Below are 24,235 nucleotides of genomic sequence, written 5' to 3' on the forward strand. Positions count from 1 at the left end.
TGATATTTCGCTCCTGCAACATGACTGAGTGGGCCAGGTAACTGAAGTGGGCACTCTGCAAATTGGGCACATGGGTAGTAGTGCTAGCAGCCAAACCTCTATCCCATCACTTAAGAATATTGAGCATGCTGGGAGGAGGAGGCTGGGCTTGGGGGGGAATAGGAGATCTTGTTGGGAATGTCCATCTGTTCTTCATGCTGATGAGGTTACATGCCTCTGATTTCTTGGCTGGAGAAACTTAATAAATAAATCTTTAAAAAGCTTCTGTGACTAATAACAACAATTTGTGCCAGAAAAGGATGCTATCAATTTGGTAGTTAAAAAAAAAGAAAATGAGATGTCTTCGTTGTGGATCATTCAGCATCAAAGTGAAATTTTTTTTTCCCCATTAAGATATTTTAACATTTTGATATCTTATTCAAACTAATAATTGCATGTTTTGAGTATGCTAGTGCACATGTTCTAACAACTGCTGTTCCCATGTGGGAAAAGTAGTGCTATTAACCCAGCCTCCCACTGGGGTTACAAACCTTGCTATTATGTGTTGGGAGAATGAAATGCAAGGAGCTTATTTGAAGGAGATACAGATTCATTTCTGCAAGTGAATTGTGCTCTTGTTTTACTGTATCACCATGAGTCAGAAAGATGCAACATTGTCAAAGGTAGAAAGGCAGTCAGCTTTCTACAACCCATGAAGTAAATTACAGTTCCAGTATATAGTTTGTTAAGTCAGTTCAGTAAGGGAAAAATAGGGGACAAATTCCAGTATAAGATTACTTAATAGTAAGTAACAGTGATTATGAGTAATTAAGAGTAGTAAGAAGATGAGTACTAATATTTTGGAAGCATTTTTATTAGTTTTATGAGGTTTTCAAAGTCATTGCAGTTTTCTAGGCTTTGTCTTGAAAGTTTTCTCCTCTTGTGACTGTCAGTATCATAAAGATACAGGCACTTTCTTTACACTAACAGTATGAAAGAAGAAATGTTTTCTTTGGTACTTAGATTTTTTTTGTCCATTACAGTAGCCTGCCTAGTCCTCTGTTAGGAGTCATTAGGCAACATGCTGTCTTTTGTGACTTTTTTGAATCTTCTAGCTTTTGTTTTGGAAAGCCAACATAGCCTACCAAATCCTCTTTATGAGTCCAAGCAGAAGTTAATACATAAAGATGTGAGTTAAGTCTTTGAAGTGAAAAAGATACTGCTGAAATTCCTTTACACTTCTAGGGATATATAGTTAGGAAATATCATCAGGTGAGGAATAGTTTTTTTATTTATAGCTCTTGGGTTTTTTTTTCTTTATGTAGGAGTCTAGGTTAGTATATAATAATGTGTATTATGTTGTGTTTTGGCTTGATCCTGATAATGGAGAAATGTCAGTATCTGTTGCATCTGGTGAGTTAATTTTCTTTCCTGAGGAAGTACATGAGGAGTGCTCTTGAAGAATAAACTCTGCTGCAGCGTACCATAGTTATTGTGCTTCTATGTAAGTGCAATGAAATGAACGCCTCCAGTAACATGTGGAGGCATTTAATTATCAGAACCATTTGTTATTATTTGAGTTGCTGTTAAGGAAAGTAGCGAGATAAAAAAAGCCAAAACCCTCCTGGGAAACCAAAAGCTTTTTAGATGTGTTTTGTGGCTGTTTCATGCTTGTTAACTCCAGGATTTGGTTTCAAAGCCCTTTTAATAGAAATGTTGATGGATTCTTCTCTATCTTAGAGTGTGCAATAAGAGATTTTTTGTGGGAGAGCAACATGAGCTGCACAGAGCAACATACCTTTCAGTAACACTGTCCAGATCTCCACAGAGGTGGTGTTACTGGGGTAGTATTTCATAAGACTGGCTGAATGATTCCTCTCCAGTCATTGCTTATATGCTTGTTTGGGGCTTGTCAGTTTGCTGGCAGCCTGCTCTGGACTGTTTGCTTAACCTTTTGTGTGTTCTCTAATAGCAAGCGTAGGGGTAGGCAAAACCAAAACATCCCCACCACCACACACTCGAGATAGGTGCCTCCCTGAGAAGTGTGCACTTCTCACCTGTAAGTGAAAGCTCCCACCTGGAAACCTTTTTTCTTCCTACCTGTGGCTGCAGTGATCTGCTGCAGGGAAACCAGGAGTTGTTGGCCAAACATGGACAGCATGGACACCTGCACTGGTTTGATTGCAGAGTTTGGAGCTCCAGGTGGGCTAATTTACCTTGTTTTAGGGGGAGAGTCTCTGTTCCTGCTGGCCAGCTGCTGTTAATCTCTAATCTGGCTTTGATCCATTCATGTATTAGAGCATCAGAGAGGCACTGACAGGACAACGGAGATGGGAACAGGAAGAGTATGTTACCTCCTGTGAATTCTCCACTTAATTGTACAGTCTCTTGGTCTGTCTTCAGTTTGTGACAGCTCATCTTGGTTAGTACTTAATCCTGCATGGATTATGCCACTAATGATGTTAAATCTTTTCTTTATGAAAGTAAGGTTTTACCATATAAGTATTTTATTTCCTTTATTTCAAATCAAAGATGATGTTTCTTTCAGTATCTCAGGTCCTTCTGGGGGTTTTAGTCATAACTGCTGTAATTGTTACTAGTCTAAGTTAAATATAATGCTGTCCTAAAGTTATTGTGCTATGCAGTAGTTTGTATTTTGAACTGTGGACTTTAGCTTTCTGAGCAAAAGTTGACTCTAGGCTTGGAGTAAGTGGATTTTTTTGTCTTCCTTTTGCTGTCACCCTGCCAAAGGTAAACCCTTGAGATGAACAGCTGAGGTGAAGGAAAATGATCTAATTACACTTGCTGGTAATTAGTTGTAAAAATAAGTAGTACTTAGTTTTCCTTAATTGTTGTTCATGCTCATGCCAAGGCATCTTGCAAACAGATTTTGTTTACATTTAGTAATTTCTGGTTTACATTGTTTATTTTCAACTGGGAATGCTGTAAATCCTTTTCTAATAATGTGTCTATCTGATGCATTCCCATGCAGTATTAACATCAGGCATGCCCTCTCTAAACCTAATACAACAGGAACTGCTTCCCCTGGAGGTGCAGAGAAGCAGAATTAGGTTTGAATGGAAAATTTAAATAAAGCTGAGAGGAAAAAGAATTTGCATGAGTTTCTGAAGTGAGGGCTGAGTGTATTGTGTTGTAGGCTGTACATCTGCTCCATTTAGTGTAAATGGGGCTCCTCAATGTAACACGTTACCTACCCTGCATTATACGGACACTGCCCTTCACAATTCTGTAGAATGAATTTGATGTGCACGCAGCAGATACTGCCTTACTTTATTGCAGAGTAGCCACCTAATGTTTGGACAGCCATTTTGCATTGTGAGTATTATGCATTGATTAACTAACAGCACAAAGTCTTTCTGAAGAAGTATTTTTATTTTTTTTAAACAAGAAAAAAGGTTATGTAGATAGACATAGAAAGGAATACCACCTGCTGTAGGCCATCAGATGTTTTTCAGCAGTTCCTGAGTCTACTGGCCATCCATTTTGGTCCTTGCTCAGCCTGGCAACACAAGGCAGGATGACCTAGCACCACATCAGTCATTGCAGTGCCACCATGAACGTCAGCTGCGATGCTGCAGTGTAAGTCCAGTGCAAGCAGAGATGCTGCCTTTATGATGAGGAGGCCTTTATGCTGACTCTTACACAGATGCTTGATTCATACCAAATCAGAGTCTGAGCTGATGCAGCTATTCTTGATAGATAAAGTATAAAAATTATGGACTTAGCAGAGTTTAAAGGCTTGGAGAGAGTATTAAACTTCAATGCTGTTTTGCAGCCTCATGCATTTTTTTGTGTTGGCAATCTGCTCTTTTTTTACCTTTTTTCCTGATGGTTTTCACTGAAAACAGCAACATACTTCTCTTTGTTTTGTGTTCTGTTGAAATAAGTATCTGTCTAATAATACAGCAGTAATGAGGGAGAATTTTTGTCTGGGATGCAAAATCTGTAAATGACTCACATACATGGGTAGCATTAGACTGACAATTACAGAAGACCCATTTTCTGTAAAAAATGCCTTGAACTAAGCACCAAACTTGATTCTGATTTTGAATATACACTGGTTTAGTTTACTCATTCCTTTCATAATGGCAGATTTTTTCTGGCTTACATCATTTAAAATATACAGTGGTTGGTTATTAGATGACAGCTGTTGTCTCGAAATTCTATTCATTTTTTTTTCCTCGTCTATACTTCATTTTTTCATGGCCCTTCAGTTAAGTGTGAACTTATTCCGGCACTGAGACTGGCAATCAATTCTGTGTCACAGGTTTTGATGCAGTCCCAGTGGCAGGACAAGCAAGGGCCTATGAAACTGTGCTCCCTTCCTTCTCTCCTGCTGTAGCTGTCTTTGTCCTGACATGTTGAAAAATAGGGTGAAACGAAGCACAAGGGTATCGAGATTTCTCTCGATAACTCCGAGGGTCCAGCCAGCGGAGTAATGGCTTAATAAAATAGCGAGACGTCTTCTCAGGATATGCTTTGTAAAATAAAGGTTTTAATAACAGCAAAAATAATAAACATTACAAAATGAAAAGAGAGAAGCCGAGCACAGTGTACCAAGCACAGTTACACTGGCTAAGGCACTCCCAAAAAGCCTCGTGCACCCCCTGTGCAGGCTCTTTAGTACTCGATGGTCTAGGTGGGATTATTTGGCTCCTTGCCCAATGAGATGGACACTAGGCTTTGAGGTGCACTTCCAAAGCCCTATCACTGTGTCTGTGCTGGTACTGAGCCAATTGCAATGAGCAGGCTATAGAAAATTCTAGTTTAACTTCCTTATATAGAAACACCTTCTCGGGTACAGAAATGCATGACTACACAAGGGGAAGAGCAAAGCTAAAGTAGGAAATCACAGTTGTAAAGAATATATTCAGAACAATTTTAACACTGCCTATACTTTACTTCAAAAATTTATAGATATATTTGCATGATCATATTTTTCCCTTAGTGTTGCTTTTTATGTAATTTCTTTTGAAGTCTTCATTTGTCACACTGAACCCCTCAGTCTCCATTCTTAAACAGTCTGGCCAACAAAAGACAGCTAAACCATGATTAAATCAATATGTTTCCCCCCTGTTTGTATTTAGTCACCCTCTTTATCCTGTAATGATTACCTAACCAGGTAACAGAAACAAATGTTTTTACTTGTGTTACTTAATATGTATTTTGCCTAGGATACACATGGTCTTTGAAGAAAAATACATCCTTTTTTGTTTCCTCCTGAATGCTGAAAATTACGATTCTTTTTTGTAGAATGATCACTTTGTGAAGGGAGTTTGAACAACAGGTAAAGTGACCTCTTGCAGCTTAGAAATTGTTCCTCTCGCTCCTTGTGCTTTCCTCTTCTCTTGACACTCCCATTTCTCTGGTTTCAGGAACGTATCCATCAGCAATTGCAAAATGTGAATTTTCAGTTTCTAGAAGTTTAGTGAATCAATGTATTTTAAAGGCAACGTACACTTTTAAAATTAAATAGCTTTCTGTTTTTACAAATGCTAACATTATGAGTTCATGATGGTTAGCAGCTCAAAAATTGCATCAGCCAATAATGAGTATTAGAGTACAGTAGGTAAGAATGATAAAAACTAAAGTGAAAGTACAAGGAATAAAAATGGCCTTTTAAGTTACCAAATAAACTCTTTTACTGTTTCATTTTACATTTACATTACAACAGAAAAGTATCTCCTGATTGCCCAGCACTAAAGTAGCAAAAGAGGCAGGTGCTGATTCTTCTGTTAGATTTTTGATTTGACAGAAAAACTAGGTTTTGCAGCCTACCACTTACTTGCATTGTTGCTAATTGAGTTTTAAATGTTGCACTGTTTCCTGCTGTAATGATGATTTATATCTTTCTAGTTAATGAGCTTTGATAATTAGAGCATCCGTGTTCAAGGGCTGCCTTGAAAACCACAGCAGTGCTGCAGTCCACTGAAAAGTGATCTTAAATGATGGGTTTTTACCCTTTTACTTAAAAAGGAACTTCACAGAATACTGTTCTTGTAGGTGGCAAATAAAACCTCTGTTAAAGGCAAAACCTCAATATAGAAAAGCATTTTGGCTAGTCAGGTGTGAAATAATCCCACAAATTATTATTATGAATGATCTACAGAAAGGTGACAGGGTTAGTCCAGTTCTCAATGACACTGTCTTGTAATGCTTTTCTGAGGGTGTGAGACTTTTGGCATTTTACAATATCATCTTCTGTGCCTGAAAGGACAGTATAATTAAAGCAAAGCAAGAAAGACAATTATATTTACTAACGTTGAGTATTTTTTGTGGTGGTGTTGTTTTTTGTTGTTGGGTTTTTTTGTTTCTTTTGTTGGTTTGGGATTTTTTAGCAGAGATATGAATACATGTAGTAGAACTTTGTTTTAACAATTTTAAAAGGAAAAAAAGGAGAAAACTGTGTTCTGGACTTGCAAGATTTGTGCCTGGTGTACAAGCCTTGCTAGGCTGCAGAAGTCTGATGTGGCCTTGTTCTTTCAATTCCCTTATTTCTGCTTTTTGTTTCTAAGAGTAGATCAATGAGAGGGGCTCAAAGAAAGTCCTGAGTCCTTTCCTGCTGAAGCTTAGGACTGAAAATTGTTCCTTGCTCAGCTTGCAAGGGACAGCTCAGACACTTCCAGAATTGGAGGAGGATCTTCTAGACCCTGCCCAGATCCTGGGATCACTTGTAGCTGCGTACTTGGTCAGTCCTCGATGGAAGGGATGACTGTTGTCCACTGTTGATGGAAGTAATGTTGTCCATGGCAAATTTCTAATCCTCGATCCTCTAAGAGAAATTTTCAAAACATTTCCAGAGTTTTAGGTCTTTTCTATGTGGTCCAGTTTCCGTGAGCTTTTAATCAAAGCAGAAAAAGTATTTGACATTAACGAAGATTACTTTTTTCATGTATTTAATTCTTAAAATAGTCTTTTAGACTTTTATAATTCTTAAAGGACTAACATATATATGCCTGTTCTTTGGTGGAAAACCAGAAGTATTTCCTAGATGTATGTGCATTCTTTTGAGGTAAGAGAATTTGTTTTTTGTGAGGTTTTAATTTATTTATTTTAGAATTGTCTGTTGTCCGAGACAGCGTGAAAAAGGAAGAAAAATGGGTTGAAAGCCTGTTCTTTTCTACTTGGATTATTTCATAGGACATTCATCAGCTCTACTTCCTGTGATGCATAGATATCCCTGCTTTGCTTGGTCACCAAAAAGACACACACACAATTATCTTCTTTTGTGGGTGATGATCTTCTAAAACCTGATTGCCTTACTTGTGTGTTTTCTGAAGATAAGGTCCTGTCTGCACTGACTCATTTTTTTTGTCACAGTGATATGTCTTCCTTTTTTTATAAGAAGCTTCTGTTGATTTGCTGCTTTTTTTTTCCTTTTGGTCATATGCTTTTCAGCTTTCTAGCAGTCTATTTATAGTAGACAGACTTTTGAAGGTCTTGATTGAAATTTCTTTACCAAGTTCAGTAGTAAATATTTCAGTTTGAAATACAGATACACAAGAATATTGTGTGAAATTTTCAATGAATATATGGGTTATAAGCTTCTGGAGTACATGAAAACTTTTGGATGCAATAAATACAGGTTTATGATCTAAGAGTGTTGGGGGTTTTTATTACTTAGCCAGATACAAGAGGCTAAAAAAGAAACTGCTAAGCAATTTCTACAGTTTCAGTGAAGCACAGGCAAACTGTAACAAACATATGAATACATTAGAGTTTTATTATTTTTATGTGCCTGAGAGGTTTTTGCCTTTAAGGTCACTTCAAATAACCAGGTTATTGCAGTCCAAAAGAGAAGCAAGCAGCTTGGAAAGTCCATGAAGTGCAAATAGCATATTTTTTCTCTTAGTACATGTTTTTCACTTGACAATATCAAATCCACAAAAAAACTGTTTCCCTAAAATTGCTGGACTGTTGAGAGCCAAATTTGACCGATCAATTGTACAAACCATTATAAGGGAGAAGCAGCAGATATCTGTGCTTCATAAAGGAATGTATGAAGAGGGCAAAGGATTTGGTTTCATTAAATCAAGGCAGCATGTTCTTGGGAATAAAGCCTCTTGCCTGTTTGCAAGCAAGGAACAGAATAGCTAGAAATATGCATAAAAATAATATAAATGCCATCAATGTAGAAGATACCAGGTTCACTCTTCTTCTGTAAAAAAGACAGTTAAGCTATCATTACAGAAAACAAAGGGAAATAGAAATTAATTAAGAAATGAATAAATAGGAAATCTGAGTGGACCCATTAGTTTAGTGAACGTCTATTGAACTGGAGTTATAATCTTTCAAGGTGCTGGAGTCCAAGCTTTGTCTGACAATATGTGGATGGCAGTAAACAACACTGAAAAATGTAAGCATCTGTAAGTATCAATGGGCCCATACAGCCTTATAAATCCAGGGTAGATGCAGACATGATTGCTTAAAAACACAATGGCATCTTGTGTGTTGGCTGTTTTCCTCACCAATGACAGCAATATTGTTGCAAGAAAATTAGTAACGCTGCTGGATTTACTGCATTTGCCTTGACTGTGTGGGGGAGTTGACTCTCGTCATTTGGCATTTGGGTTTTGAAGGGGTTTTTTTTGTAATAGTAGCTTTTGTTTTAGTGAATGTTCCGCTTCCCATGATGTTTCACTGTTTTGGTTGATGATTTAATTGTTCTAGTGAAGTACTCTGGTCAGAGAGACTCCTGGAGTTGCCTTGATAAGGGTCTGTGATTTTGAGCATTTCCTTGGGTTTGACTCTGCTTTGTTAAATAGAAGCACATATTGCAGAGGTCAGCTTGTCACCAGCTCTCATGGGATGGAACCTCACAGCCTGTAAGAGGTAGTGAAAAGTGACATTTGTCTCTGAAATTTAGTGGTTATGAAGAGTCACCACATGGATTAGTAACACGCTAGATGAAGAATTTCAAGTAAAAAAGATATTCTTACTGTGGGCATTTCCAACTGATGACTTGTCAAATCATTTTTCACCAGGAATGTTTTCAACTTCTTCAATCCCTGCATGAACATAGTGTTGTGTTTAAAAAAAAAACAAACAAAAAATTGCCATTACCCAATTTGCATGGAATGGGAACAGAGAAATGCTCATCTCTTACTGCGCCATTCAAGCATTATTTTACTGTGTGCTCTGATGGGATTGTGTTACATATAATTTGTATTATCTGTTTGACTAGGGCTGATTCAAGCAGCAGAGCCCTTTATTCTGCAAATGCAAAAGTATAAGGTGTGGAGATCCTTGGTTGGAGATACTGAATTCATATACACTTAATTCACTTATCAAATACCAGTGAAATCTTCTTTGACTGATAGGCAACATATTAAACACTTACTTGTCTCCCCTTGGAATGTCTGGTTTGTAATCATTAAAATATATTTATTAACTCTGTGTTAGAAGCCTGAAAGGATGTTGTATCTGAGATTACTGGTAGACTACAGACCAGAAGAGTGCCACAAATGCCAATTCAGTGTAACAGAATTTTTCTTCAGTTTTTTTCACCTGACGCTTTTTGAAGTTGGTGACCTTTTCTTCTTACCTCTGTTTCTGAATAGCAGTACTCTCTTACCTCCCAGAATAACTTACTGCATGTGATGTGGTTGGTGGCTGTCTGCTAAAATAATACTTCTTCCCTGTCCCTCCCCGCTTCTGACTTTTTGGGGTTTTTTCCCTTCTTCAGCCAGACATTAGGAAAGCAATTCTTAATATAGTTAATATAGGCCCTCTCTATGAAGGCCTAGTTAGCTTGCTTGCAGAGCATAGAGCAAGAGCTAGCCTAAATCTGCCTGGCTGCCACCCCTAGTGCTGCCTTGTGCCCTTTCTAACTGGCTTGCACTCATTATGTGCCTAATATCAAGGTTATGCAAAGAAACATAATTAAGGCTATTCAGTTCATCAACATGACTTCTTTGTGTTTATTTTAATAATCATCATTAAGTGATAGTGAAAAGAACAGGGCATATGCCTTTATTAATATTCAGCTCTTTAAAGTGATCAACTCATTATTCAAGTCATCAGCAGGATTGCAGAGTCCGATTGGAGTTTTCCACGCTGCTGCAGCCATCCAAAGGAGCAGGTGCTGTCCCAGCTCATCATTCCACTGCAAAAAGTAGATGCCGAGTCCTTGTTCCCATAGGAACAGCTAGGAGTTCTCTCTGGTCAACCATCAGAAGGCAGAGCGGTGAGGGGTCTGCCACTGGAGTGCAGAGTCAGCTCTTTGCCCTCAGGGAAAAACCTTGAGAGTTTCCCTTTCTCTCTGTCTCATTTACTTCAGCTAGCCGGCTCCCATTCTATTCAGACTCCTCATAGGTTATGGTGAGTCTTCAAACCAGGCCAGGAGGTGCGTCCACTCCTTGCTTGGCCAGGGCACTATCTAATTCTCCTCTGATGCATCTAGCTTCTCATCTTGGGGTGCAATTCCTCTCAAAAAAGCCTTCCCAGGATTCACAGGGTCAGTTTTATTTGCATATACAAATGCATATGCATTTGTCCTGGTTGCCTGCAGAGGTATCCCTGCTGGAAAAGGTAGTTACAGCGAACAATGACAAGGCTATTTAGACAGGAGCCGCTCCTTTTCACATTTTAATGAGGCAGCTCCCCTTCAGGGCAGCTTCCCTCCATCCTCAAACTTCCTGAGGTGTGGGGAGCACCCCCAGCTGGGAGGGGGTCAGCGGCCTTCCAGGGACAGCAGCATCACCCCAGCTATGGGGCTCTCCGCAAAAAAGAAAAAAAACCCATTTCTCTAAAAGGCCGGGTAACAGCACAAATTAGGGGGAGGAGGGGCTGCACTCTGAGTGCTCAGAGCTCTTCCAATATGCTAATGGATGCTCTGCATTTTCTTCTGGGGGGATGGTGGGCTGTCTCGGCTGTCTGCCATGGGGCCAGGACAGGGACAGCCTAGCCCCCTCCCAGGACCACAGCAGCAACCACGGGCAGTTTTTAATTCGCTCATAACAATAGCAGTTTGTTTCTGGAACTAGGTATTCTTAAAGGTGTCTTTTAATCCCAACTATTCTATGATTCATGTTGATTTAGAATCAGCATATGGATTTAACCATCTACTCAAGATTGTGCTTAGGTTTATCTTTTCATCAAGGGGAAATGAGTGTGGTCAACTCCTCCTTGCACTGGCTCTCCTAACTAATTATCCTGTGAGCTTTTACCAGGACAAAAAATTACTTTGGAGAGCTTAACCTCTTGAAAGCACTTTCCTCAGAGGTTAAGCATTTTTCCACCAGAATTAGATTTGCATAAGACTTTGGTTATGTAATTTAGATTTTAAAATTTCAAAAAGTCATTTTCCGTGTCTTAAACTAGAACTGGGGAAACTTGCACATGGCTTGCTTTCCTTTACGTTATACCCATATACTGTCACATGAACACGTGTGGTACAGAAAGGTTGGATTACAGTAATGGCTCAAGCCCACTAAAATGGGTGCAAAAACTGAGATTAAAAGCTCAGTAAGTCTTTGCTGCTGGTTCTTTTCATTCATGGCTCTGAATATAACCCAAATGCTGCACTTCACTGAATTTCTTTAAGCTAATTGTGCTGGCTGTTCCAAGTCAGGATGTGTACAAGTATCTATGTGGATACTGATGGTTGCTATTTAAGAGCACAGGAATTTGAGAAACATTATTTTCAATTTCCCTTCTGTTTCTGGGAAGTACAGAGGTCTACAGATACAAAGGTAACAAACAAATGCAATTTTTTGTGGTGAGCAAATGTTTGTTTTCCACTGATAAATCTTTGCACTGAAGGAGGGAGGATGCTCTTTTTGACATGCTAGTACTGCTACCTGTAAAATCTTGTACATTGTTGGCTGCTTCGAAGGTGAGTGGATTGCAGTCTGTGATGGTAATACTACTCTAAAATTCTGTAGTAAGAAGAGTAATAAATATGGTACATTAATTCGTGTTTTGGTGTATGTAGAATGTAAATATGTTCTGTAAAATAAAAATGCAAACAGGTCAGGCACGAAACCAGCTAATCTTAAGTCGGGCAACACCCAGGAAGTACTATTCAGGGAAGGATGATGCCTTGCCAGGAATCAGGACTCCGCTATTGACATCAGAATGACAGGACAATCAAGATCGAAATCAGTCCTCCAGGAGCAGCAGAACTGTGAAATGCTCAGCCATCACCGGAGATACTATCGGGGGATGCCGCTCCATTCAGAAATTCGTCTGCCATTCATACAACTGAGGAAAGAAATTAACACTCATCCTTTCGCGGGGAAGCCCCGTTCAGCCGGCAGGAGGGAGGAGATGAATGTGAAAAACAACCTCGAACACAAAGAACTGTGGAAGAATCCTCTGCCACGGGCCAAATAAACTGTACAAAACAAGGACCCCAAAACAGGCCAATTGGTGAACGAGAGGGTTACAGCATGCTAGAGGATGTAACTGGTTCACCCAGCGTCTACCCCAGGCATCGGCGCTGTACTTCCGATTGTTGGTTTTGCCTAAATTTCTGCCTTGTAATTCTTTAATTAATAAAATTATATTTTATTAATTAAAATAAAATTGGCATTTATAACAAACAGCAAACAAGGATACTATCCATCAAGCCCCTGTAAATAACCGAGGCTTTCTTTGAGCTTTATGTAACTATCACTGTATCCATGTAATACTAGTGCCTGTGTTTTAACTTTACTGGGGTTGGGATTAGTGTTGCTGAGAGAAATACTGGTTGTAGAAAAACCTGTTCCTAAGAGTTGAATTAAATCACCAGCAAAAAAAATTATTCTGTTATTTGCGCTTCTCCTCTTCAAAAGTCCTTTTCTCTTTTTGCCTTGTTTCACCTTCCCTAAATTAATTTGGAGCATTGTGTTTAAAGCCAGGCTGTGCCTGCTTCTTCTACATGATCTTCCTGCCTCCTTGAAAAAAGGGCTGTCTGCTTTTGGTGTATTGAATCAGATGCAGCAATATAAGGATGCATTGCTCCCTCTCAGGCTATCCCTGCCTTCCTGCTGATTGAACCTGTGACCTTATAAACTGTTAAAATTCCTTGGGCCTTTGGTTTTCACATCTGTAAAACTGAGGATAAGAGAATTTTCCCATTGCTATAAATAACCTTGATCTCAGGATATGAGCTAGAAATCCTGACCCAAACACCAATGTAGCACTTTCCTCACAAGTAATCCTTTTGATGGGGTTATTTGGGGAATATTCATTGCTGCCTGATGCTAAGGATGCATTACAGGAGATAATGACAGAATACTTGCTTTTACATTTGCTGATGAGGGTGCTCAGGGGCAGTGCTGACCTTGGGAGGGTGGCAGGAGAAGAGCTGGTTGTTACTCTAATGGATATGGGAATGAATGCTGATTTAGTCCTGTCACGTTTTTTTTTCCTCTCTCTGTGACCTAATTCAGCACCTTCTGGTAGATGGGAGGAAAGCACACCTACTTCTGTTGATCTTGGAAAAAAAGATCTGTAAAATATTCACTAGATCACCATCCCCTTTCTACTACCACTCCATTATGTGGCTTTGATCTGAAATGGAAAATTTTCATTTGGCAACTCACTGCTGTGATACCAACTCACTCTTCTGAAAAATTCAGCTGGCGTAGGGGCATGCAGAGAAGGGACTTTTCTCTGCCAGTGTAGGTTTTACAGCATTTGGTAGAGCCTGTTTCCTGAGACTTGTTTCTGGTAATTCCTGTATACATAAAGGCACTCCTCTGCCACCAAAGGTTATGTACCTGGTTTTTATTTTGTTTTGAGCCGTTGCAAATAATATTGTGACATGAAAATAGTATTGTAGAGCCATTTTTAAAATCTTTGTGCTGAAGATCTTTTTCTAAGCTTAACATTTTGAAGGGTGTCTGCCCTTCTGCATGGGTTAGGGTTTGGGATTTTTTTTGCTTCTTCCTTCACCAGAGAATATTAATGACTGTTGTCCTGAAGGTCTTTTCTGATGTGGTGTTTTCCCTTCTCTACTCTTTTTCACTCTGCCCCTTCAAATCAAGTGTCATTAATTTGTTCTAGCCTTCAGGGGATGGTGGGAGAAAACTAACTCCTATTAGAAGGAGTGAGCGTGGGTGATCTTTACAAGCACTAGAGCTGCAAGTGTTGGCAGAGCAGAACACAGTATAGTGTCCTCATGTGTTGCACAGAAGACTGATTTTCCCAAGATGATCTTTGCCTTTTTTATTCCTCTCTGCAAAGAAGGAAAGTTGTCAGTCAAATAACATTGGCAAATGTGGGGCCTTGATGCTTCATTTGTGGTTTCCTTTGCTATACCTGTATGGTCAATGGTTTCTGGATTTATCTTTGGTTAATCAGGCCTCTTTATGAAATTATGTAATTGCAGATTTTTGTTAATGCCGATTCACTCTGGTAGTATAAACTCATCAATTTGCATGCTGTGATAGAAGGGAAAAGATAGATGAAAGCCTATTATAATCATGGTAGATAACCAGATATGAATATGAATGAGATCATGCTTCTTTTGGAAATAGAGCTGTGTTGTTCAATAGACTTAGTATAACAAACATTTATATTAAAGCCCATTATGTTGAGTCTCATAGTTGTTTTCTTAGGACAAGTCACTTAGTGAGCTGTCTACAAGATTCTGACCTTAATTTCAGTAAGTAATAAAGTCTGCAAGTTCTTTAAACAGCTCACAAACAGGAACAGAACTGCATGGCAATGAAACAATGTATGTAACTCAACCACAAACTTTGTGTCTTGAGCTGCCATTTAGTGAGAAAATGCAAATAAAAATTTCTGGAGTTTCTTCTTTTATTTTGTACTTCTTCCTTGTTGTTCTCCAGAAAATAAGGAAGGAAATTGCTCCTTCTTTAGTGATTAAAAAAAATGGAATAAAACTGGCCTTCTGAACATTTCATGTTGCTATGGCAATATATAACGTTCCTCAGATACGCGCTTGCACACAAACCTCATTCAAACTGTAAGATTGTGTAATCGAAGACGTGACCCTTATATGTGATTTTGTTATTGAATTTTGAGGAAAGGCCGGGCCTTCTGGTTAATAGTTGAACCCTTCAAAAACAATGCAGTAGTTGTTCTCAAAGAACATGAGAATTTCATGCATATAGCTCTTGTAGTTGTTTTCCCTCATATTCATGAGTTTTCTGCTAAGCCAAGTCTTTGATGACTCAGCTACAAAAGTTGGTCTAGTTGATTTTTCTTTGCCTTTGTGTGTTCACTGTAAGTGCTCTTTCTCACTTGGCTTCTTCACTTAGCCTTTCATAACTTTTCATTCCTTCAAACTACTTGCCCGGAGCAACATTTAGGTCATACTTCTCATTGGACATGCAGCCTCTTTTCCATCTTATTTTGTAGATCTGTACAAATGACCAGCCACGAGTCTGCTCAGACACATGCAGGTTTACATGGTGCAATTGTTTCTTTGTCAGTAAGTCTTTGTAAGTACCAGGTGTCTTTGAAAAGCAGTAAACTCTTGGAAGCATGTGCTCGCTAATGGAATGGTAAGCTGCTAAATGCTTCCAAAACATTGTACAAAGTAACCTCCTTTGGGATTTTCAGTCTGCATTCTGCAGTGTAACTCAATAGGGTGTTTTCCTCCCTTAGGTTTTTTAGTATTGTGTGCTGCTTTGCTCAAGCACAGTCTCTTAGAACTCAGTGCAAAAACATCCCTAGCTCAGTGAATGTAAAGAACAAGTTGGCAAGTGGTGGATATTATTCCCTACACAGTGGTTTAAAAGATATCTTTGCTTGATTGTTGTTAATTGTCATACATGTATGAGTGTGGAAATGTTGCTTCTGGAGCTGGTGATTGTGTTACATATCTGCTCCTAATACCTGATGGCATTTGAAGACAGGAATATAATCTTGCGATACATGGAATGAAAATTCACTTGAAAAAGTAATTGTATTTTACTATCAGCCCATAATGTTACACCAATTAAGTATGTACCTGATAAATGAGAAAATAAGTGCAGCATATCCAAACTGTTGCAGATAGAAAATTTTTGAATTGACAGTGTTTAATGTAGTGTGAATATAAATTTTGTTCTAATGTCCATTTAGAGTGGGAAACTGTGATAAACGCCAATCACTCACTTTTTGAAATTTATGAAAATTTAATAAAGAATAAAAATTGGTTACAAAAATATTAATACAATAATAAAAGTTTAAAAAGTTTTCAGAGACAGGACAAATAATGAGGCAATAAGAGCAAAGAAAGGTAGCCCGGGACCACCGTCCCCTCTCCCTCCCAGACAAAGGCTGCGAAAGAGAAGGGCCCGTTAGGGAGAAGCCTCTCTATTTTTGAGGACCAACTTTAATGATTATGCATACTTTATCTAAGAAAAGCCCGTTTGCCAAGAGCCTTTTGCAAAACCCCTGGCGTCCTGGAGTCTGGCTTAACCAGGTAGCTTTGTGGATTCAAGGGGATATGCATAGTCTGGCTTGACTAGCGTAGCTTCTGTGGATTCAAGGAGATATGCATGGTCTGGCTTGACCAGGGTGGTTTCGAGGAGATATGCATCTTTCCCTCTGAAACATCCAAGAGAGGTTTTAGTCTGGCTTGTTGTAATTGTTCTCTCTGTGTAGAAACCTCTGGGTTATCTTCTCTTTGCTCTTGAGCTAAGGACAATACCTTACACACAATTCTTACTTAGATTCAATGTTTAAAACTACATTTACTATATTATTTAAAATGTTAATATTGCATAACTTTTCTACCTAGCATATTACATATAGTAAATATCTCCGTAGAGCCACACACACAATATGCCTTTTTCACAGAAACCATACAGAATAATCTTTGGACTGAGTTTGTACATAGTGAAGAGCATTTAGTTATCTGAAGGAAGGTATGTGAAGAGCGTTCACAGGCTTTTTATTTGTGCCAGTAGACATTGCACTCTAAATCACTGTTACACCACTTTGTCATCTATAAATAAACTGGCAAATGCACTGCTCAGCTTTGAATTTCCTTCACTGCTAGTACCACTTGAAATCAGTGGTTCCTGTTTCAGTATTGCTTGTTCCTTTGACATAAATCAAAGAAAAATCCTCACAGTGAAGCCATCAGAAATATAATTTAATTTGTATGAGGATGACAAAAACATTTCTCCTGTGTCTCCCCATGTCCAATTTCTATTTTTATAATAAATTGGTATTTTATAGACAGTTAAATTGGAAAAAATATGCTGCTATAGGTTAAGGTTGTGTAGTGGATCAAAGTACCAATCATAACAGGTAGAAAAAGCTGCTCAGAAATCTGATTTCTCAGGAATTGCAAGGACAGTCCTGTGAACTTGAATCTTGTGAAGGGGCCCATGTCTTCCTTGAAAACTTCCTCAACAGAGATAAATTTCTCAGGAGTCCACAAACAACTAGTGTTTCTCAAACTTTCTGATTGGACCAACAATTAATTTTTTGGCAATCAGGACATTAGTTTGAAAAACTTAAATTTTTTTTTTTACGTTTGAAACCTTTCCAGAGTTTTATGCAGTTCTGGAGCTTGCTGCCCTGAGAGATTAGGTAGGATGTCGACAGGCTCAGATAGACAAATTCTTAAGCAACAAATTTGATGCCTGAACTGACCCCTGGAAATAGTGAGTAGAAAAAGTTTTGTTGTTGTCCAGCTGGCAGTTCTAGAATACCAAGGAAGTTGAAAAGCACTGAGGTAAATTAAGCAATGCTGTCTTCTTAGGGGAGAAAAAAATTGCTGTCAGTTTACTTTGTTATTATAAATTAGAGTGTACAAAGGCCATGACTTGATGACACTTTTGGGAAATCACTGATATTGGAAAGTATGTGAATTCCTCCTGGATTTTTTTTTTTTAAATGTGAACACAGCTTCTTTTAATGTTAGTCCTGCACACATAGAAACCATGTTTAACATTCTTTGTGTTCATACTTTAAATCCATAAGTACATTGATCCTGGAGATCTTCATTAAAAATTGAATTTCCTGCTTTACTGTGCTGAGGATTTTTTTGTTATTATTTGATGAAAAAATATTCATACCTCTTTGCATGTATTATTTAATTGTGAGAGCTTCAGTACCAACAGAGGGCCTGCACAGCTGTAACGAAACAAGATGTGACTGCCAAAATTAACAGGAACAACAGATTCAATGCTAATGTTTGTAAGATAGTAAACCTGAATATGTAATAACTAGTGTGTTTTTAATTTTTTTTTTCCTGTAACATGAAAGATAAAGGTAGTGGACTTAGCAGTGTGAAGTGGATTTGGAGCTTCTCTTGTGGGCTCTTGGTGGGACAGTGCTGCAAGTTCTTTCTTAGCGGTATGAAGCTGCAACATGACGTGAAGACTGTGACAGTGTTATTGACTGATGGATGTTTCTGCCTTTATGATTGGAAATATAATGCTGGATCTCTTTTGCCCCCACCTAATGAAAGATAAAGCATTGATTCAGCTGCCTGGGAAATCTTCCAGATCTGAAATTCATAGGAATTTAGAGTTGGAAAAGAAAGGTGGCAGAACTATAGCTTTAGAAGCAGTTGCAGTTCTTTTCAAATGTTAAATGGAGCATAGTACTGTATGCATGCAAAATTGCCCCTTTAATTCATTTGTAAATGAGGCTATTCATCAGAATATGAATATATGTTTTACATTGCAAGGACATTTCAAGCCTATACATGCAAACCTGAAAAGTGTAAAGTCTGTAAACTATTCTATCCTATTCCAGACAAAATACTACTTGGATTAACTGTATGTAATATTGTAATTTTCCAATAGAAACTCTAGGATTTGACGATAATAAATTAAATATCAATGCTAACTCTTTATTTTGAGCATCTTCCTCCCTCTGCTACTACCTGCTGATTTTAAGCTTCTCTTTTGGAACTACTGTAATTGGAAGGGTTAGTTTTGAGTGCTGGGCTTTTCAGCTTTCTATCTTTGGGGGGGAGTTTGTTTTTCCTGGATACTTTTCGGCATCTGTTGCTAAGTATAAAAGAAACAGGCTGCTCTGTGCAAAGTGCCTAGAATATCCATCAAGTACCCATTTTGGAGTCAATTCAGACTTGCAACATGTGGGATTGCAGAGCTTTGCATTTTTTATTTCTGTCCTGTTCACTGATTTGTGCACTGCTTTTCTGACTTGTGACAAATTCAGGGACATATTGCTCCTTGCAGAAAGCTTTCTAACCTTTCTGGTTTCTCTGTAATTGGCCAAGTGTATTTACCTGTTTACATGTCTGCAAACCAAAAGAACAAAAAGAAAAGTCTAGTTTCTTTGTGCTTTAAGTGAAAGTAAAAAAAGTTAAATCCATTTTAAAATCTTTCAGTCTTGTTCAACTTCAGGTTTTTGCAGTTGGAGCAAATGGGGGCGGGCGATAATTGGTAGAGCTGTACAGTTATGTAACTAAAAGCTTTTCTGCTGCAAGTTAGGAGAGCAGATTGCCTGGCCATCAAATTGCAACGTGTTTTGAATCTTCCCACAGTGTCCATGCAGAGGAGTACAGTCAAGAACTGTGTATTGGTTTGATAGATTAATGTGTTCAAATAAAGATGTTACAAAAAATTTCCTTTGGGGTACAAGTACTTTTTTTAGAGAAACACTGGTGGTGTTATTCCACTTGGGGATTTAAATAGTATTTATTTTGCATAATTAATGGCAGATATTATTCTTAGGTTGAAATTGTAACTGTTGATGACTTTTAGCATGAAAGTTGTCATCTAAAACTCTCAGTGGGGAATCAACTAGTAAAAAGATTATACAGTTGTTATAAATGCCAATACGATATTCCAATTAAAATAATAATTTGGTTTATTAACAAAGATCGAATTACAGAATTTCGGTAAACCCACCAACAGTGGAGATACTTGACAGTCTTTTTCCCGGGAAAATGCCAAGGGTGAACCGTAACTTGGCCGTCTGCTGCCTCCCCTTCGGTTCACAAATTTGCTTGGTTCGGGGCTTAGTTTTTATACACTTTATTCTGCCCTCGGCAATATTTCCCCATATTTCCCTTTGTTTCCCGGCTAGCTATTCAAATCCAAGGGTGTCTAGGACCAGGCTGGAAAGAGTTCTTCCTCTCAGTTCATATGTTAATGTCCAGTTTCTATAGATCCTTATGGCTGATGAATGGTCGAGATATGGATGATGATGCTTGATGATCTGTGAGGGTGTCTTGATGGGTCTCCTCCCTGTGATTGAGGAGACTGCTGGTTTTCCCGTAAACCTTTTGTCTATTTCTGAATGTGAGCTCTTGGGGTGGTGCCTGCCTTTTCACGATTTGGTTTCACCAACTGCTACAAGGTATCCTGAAACTTATACTTTTATACAACACACACATATATACAGTTTTATAGTTTTCAATAATATTTCATTAACTATAAGAACGTGAATTAATCATTTCACATTTTTCACACAGTGTATCACAGCGGTGATAAAATATGCTTTTTTATGGGGTAAATATCATGTTGCTATCACAGAAGAATGATCAGCTAGCCAGGAATCATGAATCGTGTCAGGAGTTTCACATAAATATTCATGAAAGCAGTGACTGAGGTATCAGTGGGTTTTATCTGCACCCAGAGGGTGGGTGGTTGGTTTGGTTTGGATTGGGGTTCTTTCTGGCTTTTGTATTTAGTTCTTTTAATGGAATGACACTATATGGATCTTAGTGTATACATTCAGGGAAAAGTGATACAAGTATAAAACTATAATGGGAGCTGGAGTGAGATGAAAGACAATAGCATATGAACACTTAGCACTGTGAGTTTGTTGGATTTGGTATTGCAGCTGTTGTATATAGTCCTTTTGTATCTATATGAAGTTGTGACTTCAGCTTCTCCATGGCATGTTGACAAATGTGAGGATTGCTTATCTGTAGTGGGACAAGCCCATTACCTGAAAGAGAGCATCTGAATTTTACTGAAGGTGGGCTGCTGCTGCACGGTAAGGCCTATCTTGGACCCTTGGTTTTATTCAGTTACTTCAAGATCACCCTTAGAAAATTAGATTTGTTTGGTTATTTTTGGGTCACTGAAGGGCCAGTTTAAACTGACCTCAGTACCAGTCAGGGCTTTTAACATCACCTTGGTTGAGGATCATTGCCATAAAAACTCTGGACTTGACCATAAATGGGATGTGTGTGGGGGAAGTTCTCTTATGAGTAGAAGAAACAAAGCAGGTTTTAGTATTGCACTCTTAATCATCCTTGGGGTTCTCCAAAAGCATTGCTGCCTTCCTGCAGATGCTTGAAATCACTCACCAGGGAGTTAACAGTTTCACAAGAGAGCAAAGCCAAACTCTTGCCCCCAAAGCACAGACAGAGGCATCCCAGTCTAGCCCAGGCTGTGTGTCACTTGTGCTTGGTCTGTCATGTTTATTTGGGCTGCTCTTTCTAGGGAAACAGCCTCTTAGATTGACTTCATTGCAATGAAGGTGAACAAATCATAATTATGGGAGGTTAAATAAAGGGATAGAGGTTAAAGTGTGAAACACCAGTATCCTCTTGTGTAAGGCATGCTTTGGGAAAGCAAGCAAGATGTTTTTCCCTTTGGAAAGCAGAAGTCAGAAACATGTCAGTTTAAGCAGGCATACACAGGACAGGTGTGCTTTGCATTTTATGGAAAGCCTGTTGATGTTCCTCTGGGTTTAAGACTAGGAAGAATAGAGGAGTAATTTTAAAAGAAAGAGTAACCTTTCTTGAACATACTCTTTTTTACAGGGCAGCTTTGGTTTGTCTTATTGCTGTTGCCAGTATTGTGTGCTCTGGTGGGAGTACCAGGAATGGACAGATATCTGTAAAATAATTATGGACCAGTTTTACCTGATGGCTCTCCTTTAGTTACTTGATAGCCTTTTGCACACACATATATGGATATATATCATAGAAAACAGCTTCTGCTGAGCAGCTGCCAGTGCTCAACTGCTGTTTAACTAGTGAATGATGCACAAAATTATCATAACACGTCTTACAAAACAGTGACTTTGGACTGTGTGTACCTAAGATGATTTTTGTATGGTGAATCTAAATATTGCTCCTCTTCTGTTCTAGTTTGTGGAGACATCCATGGTCAGTTCTTTGACTTGATGAAACTGTTTGAAGTGGGAGGTTCTCCTGCCAACACGCGGTATCTCTTCCTGGGGGACTACGTGGACAGAGGGTACTTCAGCATTGAAGTAAGTTTCTAATTTCTGGGTTTGGATGCAAAACCGCTTGCAGCATATTATGTATATTTACCATCATGTCTTAACTAGGTCAGGAATACTGAGGCTCTTCACAAATACCATGTTAATGTTACTGGTGGTGTTTTTATAAAGGTTCCTTGATATCCAGCCAAATCCCACTATATCTGTGCTGGAAAGCTGATACAGAATGGTGCTAACTAGTGGCCATCTAAATATTACACAGAAGGCAGCATACTCTGCAGCTTGCAAAAGCTAAATAGTCTGAGTAGACATGCTCTGTTAGAAAAGAGACATAACAGAAAAACGTAACCCACTATCCATAGTTTAGTTTGACTTTTAGGTTTATTTGATCTGAGTTTCCTGGATGTGAAATTTCAGGAGAATGGGAGGGCTAGATGAGAGGTAAATGGGACAAAAAGCCAGCACACAGCATGCTGTGCTGGAGAGAATTAATAAGTTCTGTCTAGATATGGCATGCCAGGAGTGCATGATCTCTGGCTTTTGATGCAGCCCTTGAATCCACAGAGAAGTGGTGCATGAGTGCCCGGTTGGTGGTGCTGTGACCTAGTATAGTCTCCAGGTCAGGCCGTAGCATGTGGAGGTAAAATGACATCTTTAGCTGGCTTGTGAAAGAAAGAGTGTCCTATCCAGCCTGCCAGCTTTGACTAGAAGTGAGTCAAATACCAAGCCCAAATCCTCAGTTCCAGTGCTCGTAAAACAAACTAGATGTTTTCTTCTATCCTGTGTTATTGCTAGATTTTTCAAACTGACAAGATGAAGTGCACAACTATTGAATAAAACCTGATGTGGAGTTGTTTGTCCAGGTTATAGTTGATCTAGTGATTGAACAGTCAATCAGAAACCCTTGCTGAACTCTTGATCTACAGCTTGACTGTTTCTGTGAAAAGTTCAAACTTGAACTCCCTCTGAGTCAGGGCAGAATGCCCATTACCTGTTGGAAACAATATAGATACTATGATACATGTCTGTGTGTCTGTGACTAGATTAGATGGCATCATGTGAGAACATATCTACTGCTGTTTCATTCTACATCCCACAAGTACACTGTTGCCATATTGGTATACAAGTATATAAGACCAAGCAGCTGAGTTGTTTGTGTTCAGAAAACAGATCAGTGTATTATCTTGCCGGTGTTATGTTTAAAGTAAGAAGTTTCTGAAAAATTAAAATCAATAAAACTGCTTTTGCTTTATTAGTTCATTTTAAAACTTCATTTCAAGTGTTAACAGAATCTTTTGGCACATTTTACAAATAGAAATATGCTATTCCAAGTACAGATGCTCTAAAAACTTGAAAATTGCAAGGTTTTTTTTCCCACATGCTTAAAATCAATATAGTCAGGATTTAGTCTCATACTGAAGTCAGCACTTTGATCATGATTTTTTTGAGTTTGAATTAATGATTTTCTTGAGAACTGATCCACAGTGAGCTGTGAGCTAAATCACTGCTGTGGATTACCATGCTGGATTGCTTGGAGGAGATTGGGAAGGAGGAGCAGGAAGAGCTTCACAGACTTAAACCATTGTGCAGCTCTGTCTTGAACTACCATTTTTGAGTTGTGATAACTTCATTCATATCTCCTGCAGTCTTTGACTGAGACAAGATGTGTCTGGAAGAGGAAAGTTTTGTCTTCACTTCAATATACATGGGCTTTTAATAAAAAATAGAAAAAGTGGATTTGCTACAGCTTTCAAGTGCTTCTCTGACAGTTTACCAGAAGCTATTCCAGGGCTATTACCATTTAAAGAAATAGCAAGCCATATAAAACAAAGAAAACAGTCTATGTATAGGCAATAATCCCCTTTTAATCTCTCATTTAGCAACCTGTGCATACATACTTAGCAAGTTGTATTCTGAATCCAGTTTTTCCATTCAGGAACATTACTTTTTCACTGGAAGCAGTATTGGCTTCTGCCAGCGCCAAGGAAATATCTCAGCTGTCACTTATATTATTTCTTTTGTATGTTAGGTTCTCAAATTACTACTTTTTTTTTTGGTCACATAACTGATTTTCCCCACCTATCACCTTGATTAAAGAATGTCTTTGAAAGGAAAGGCAAGTTTCATGGATCTTGGGATCATGGGATCCATGGGACGGGAT

The 24,235-nt window shown here is 38.6% G+C and overlaps 1 protein-coding gene across 1 annotated transcript in view; it reads left to right on the plus strand.

The window, feature by feature from the left end:
- The window catches only part of LOC134565063 (protein phosphatase 3 catalytic subunit alpha-like), a 223,718-nt gene that overhangs the window by 146,202 nt on the left and 53,281 nt on the right, over positions 1–24,235 (plus strand). Inside the window, exon 3 of the mRNA XM_063424439.1 lies at positions 21,980–22,104. Coding sequence (XP_063280509.1) covers positions 21,980–22,104 — 125 coding nt within the window. The remainder of the gene's footprint in view (positions 1–21,979; positions 22,105–24,235) is intronic.

Source organism: Prinia subflava (assembly GCF_021018805.1).
Source record: "Prinia subflava isolate CZ2003 ecotype Zambia chromosome W unlocalized genomic scaffold, Cam_Psub_1.2 scaffold_32_NEW, whole genome shotgun sequence".
Lineage (NCBI taxonomy): Eukaryota > Metazoa > Chordata > Aves > Passeriformes > Cisticolidae > Prinia > Prinia subflava.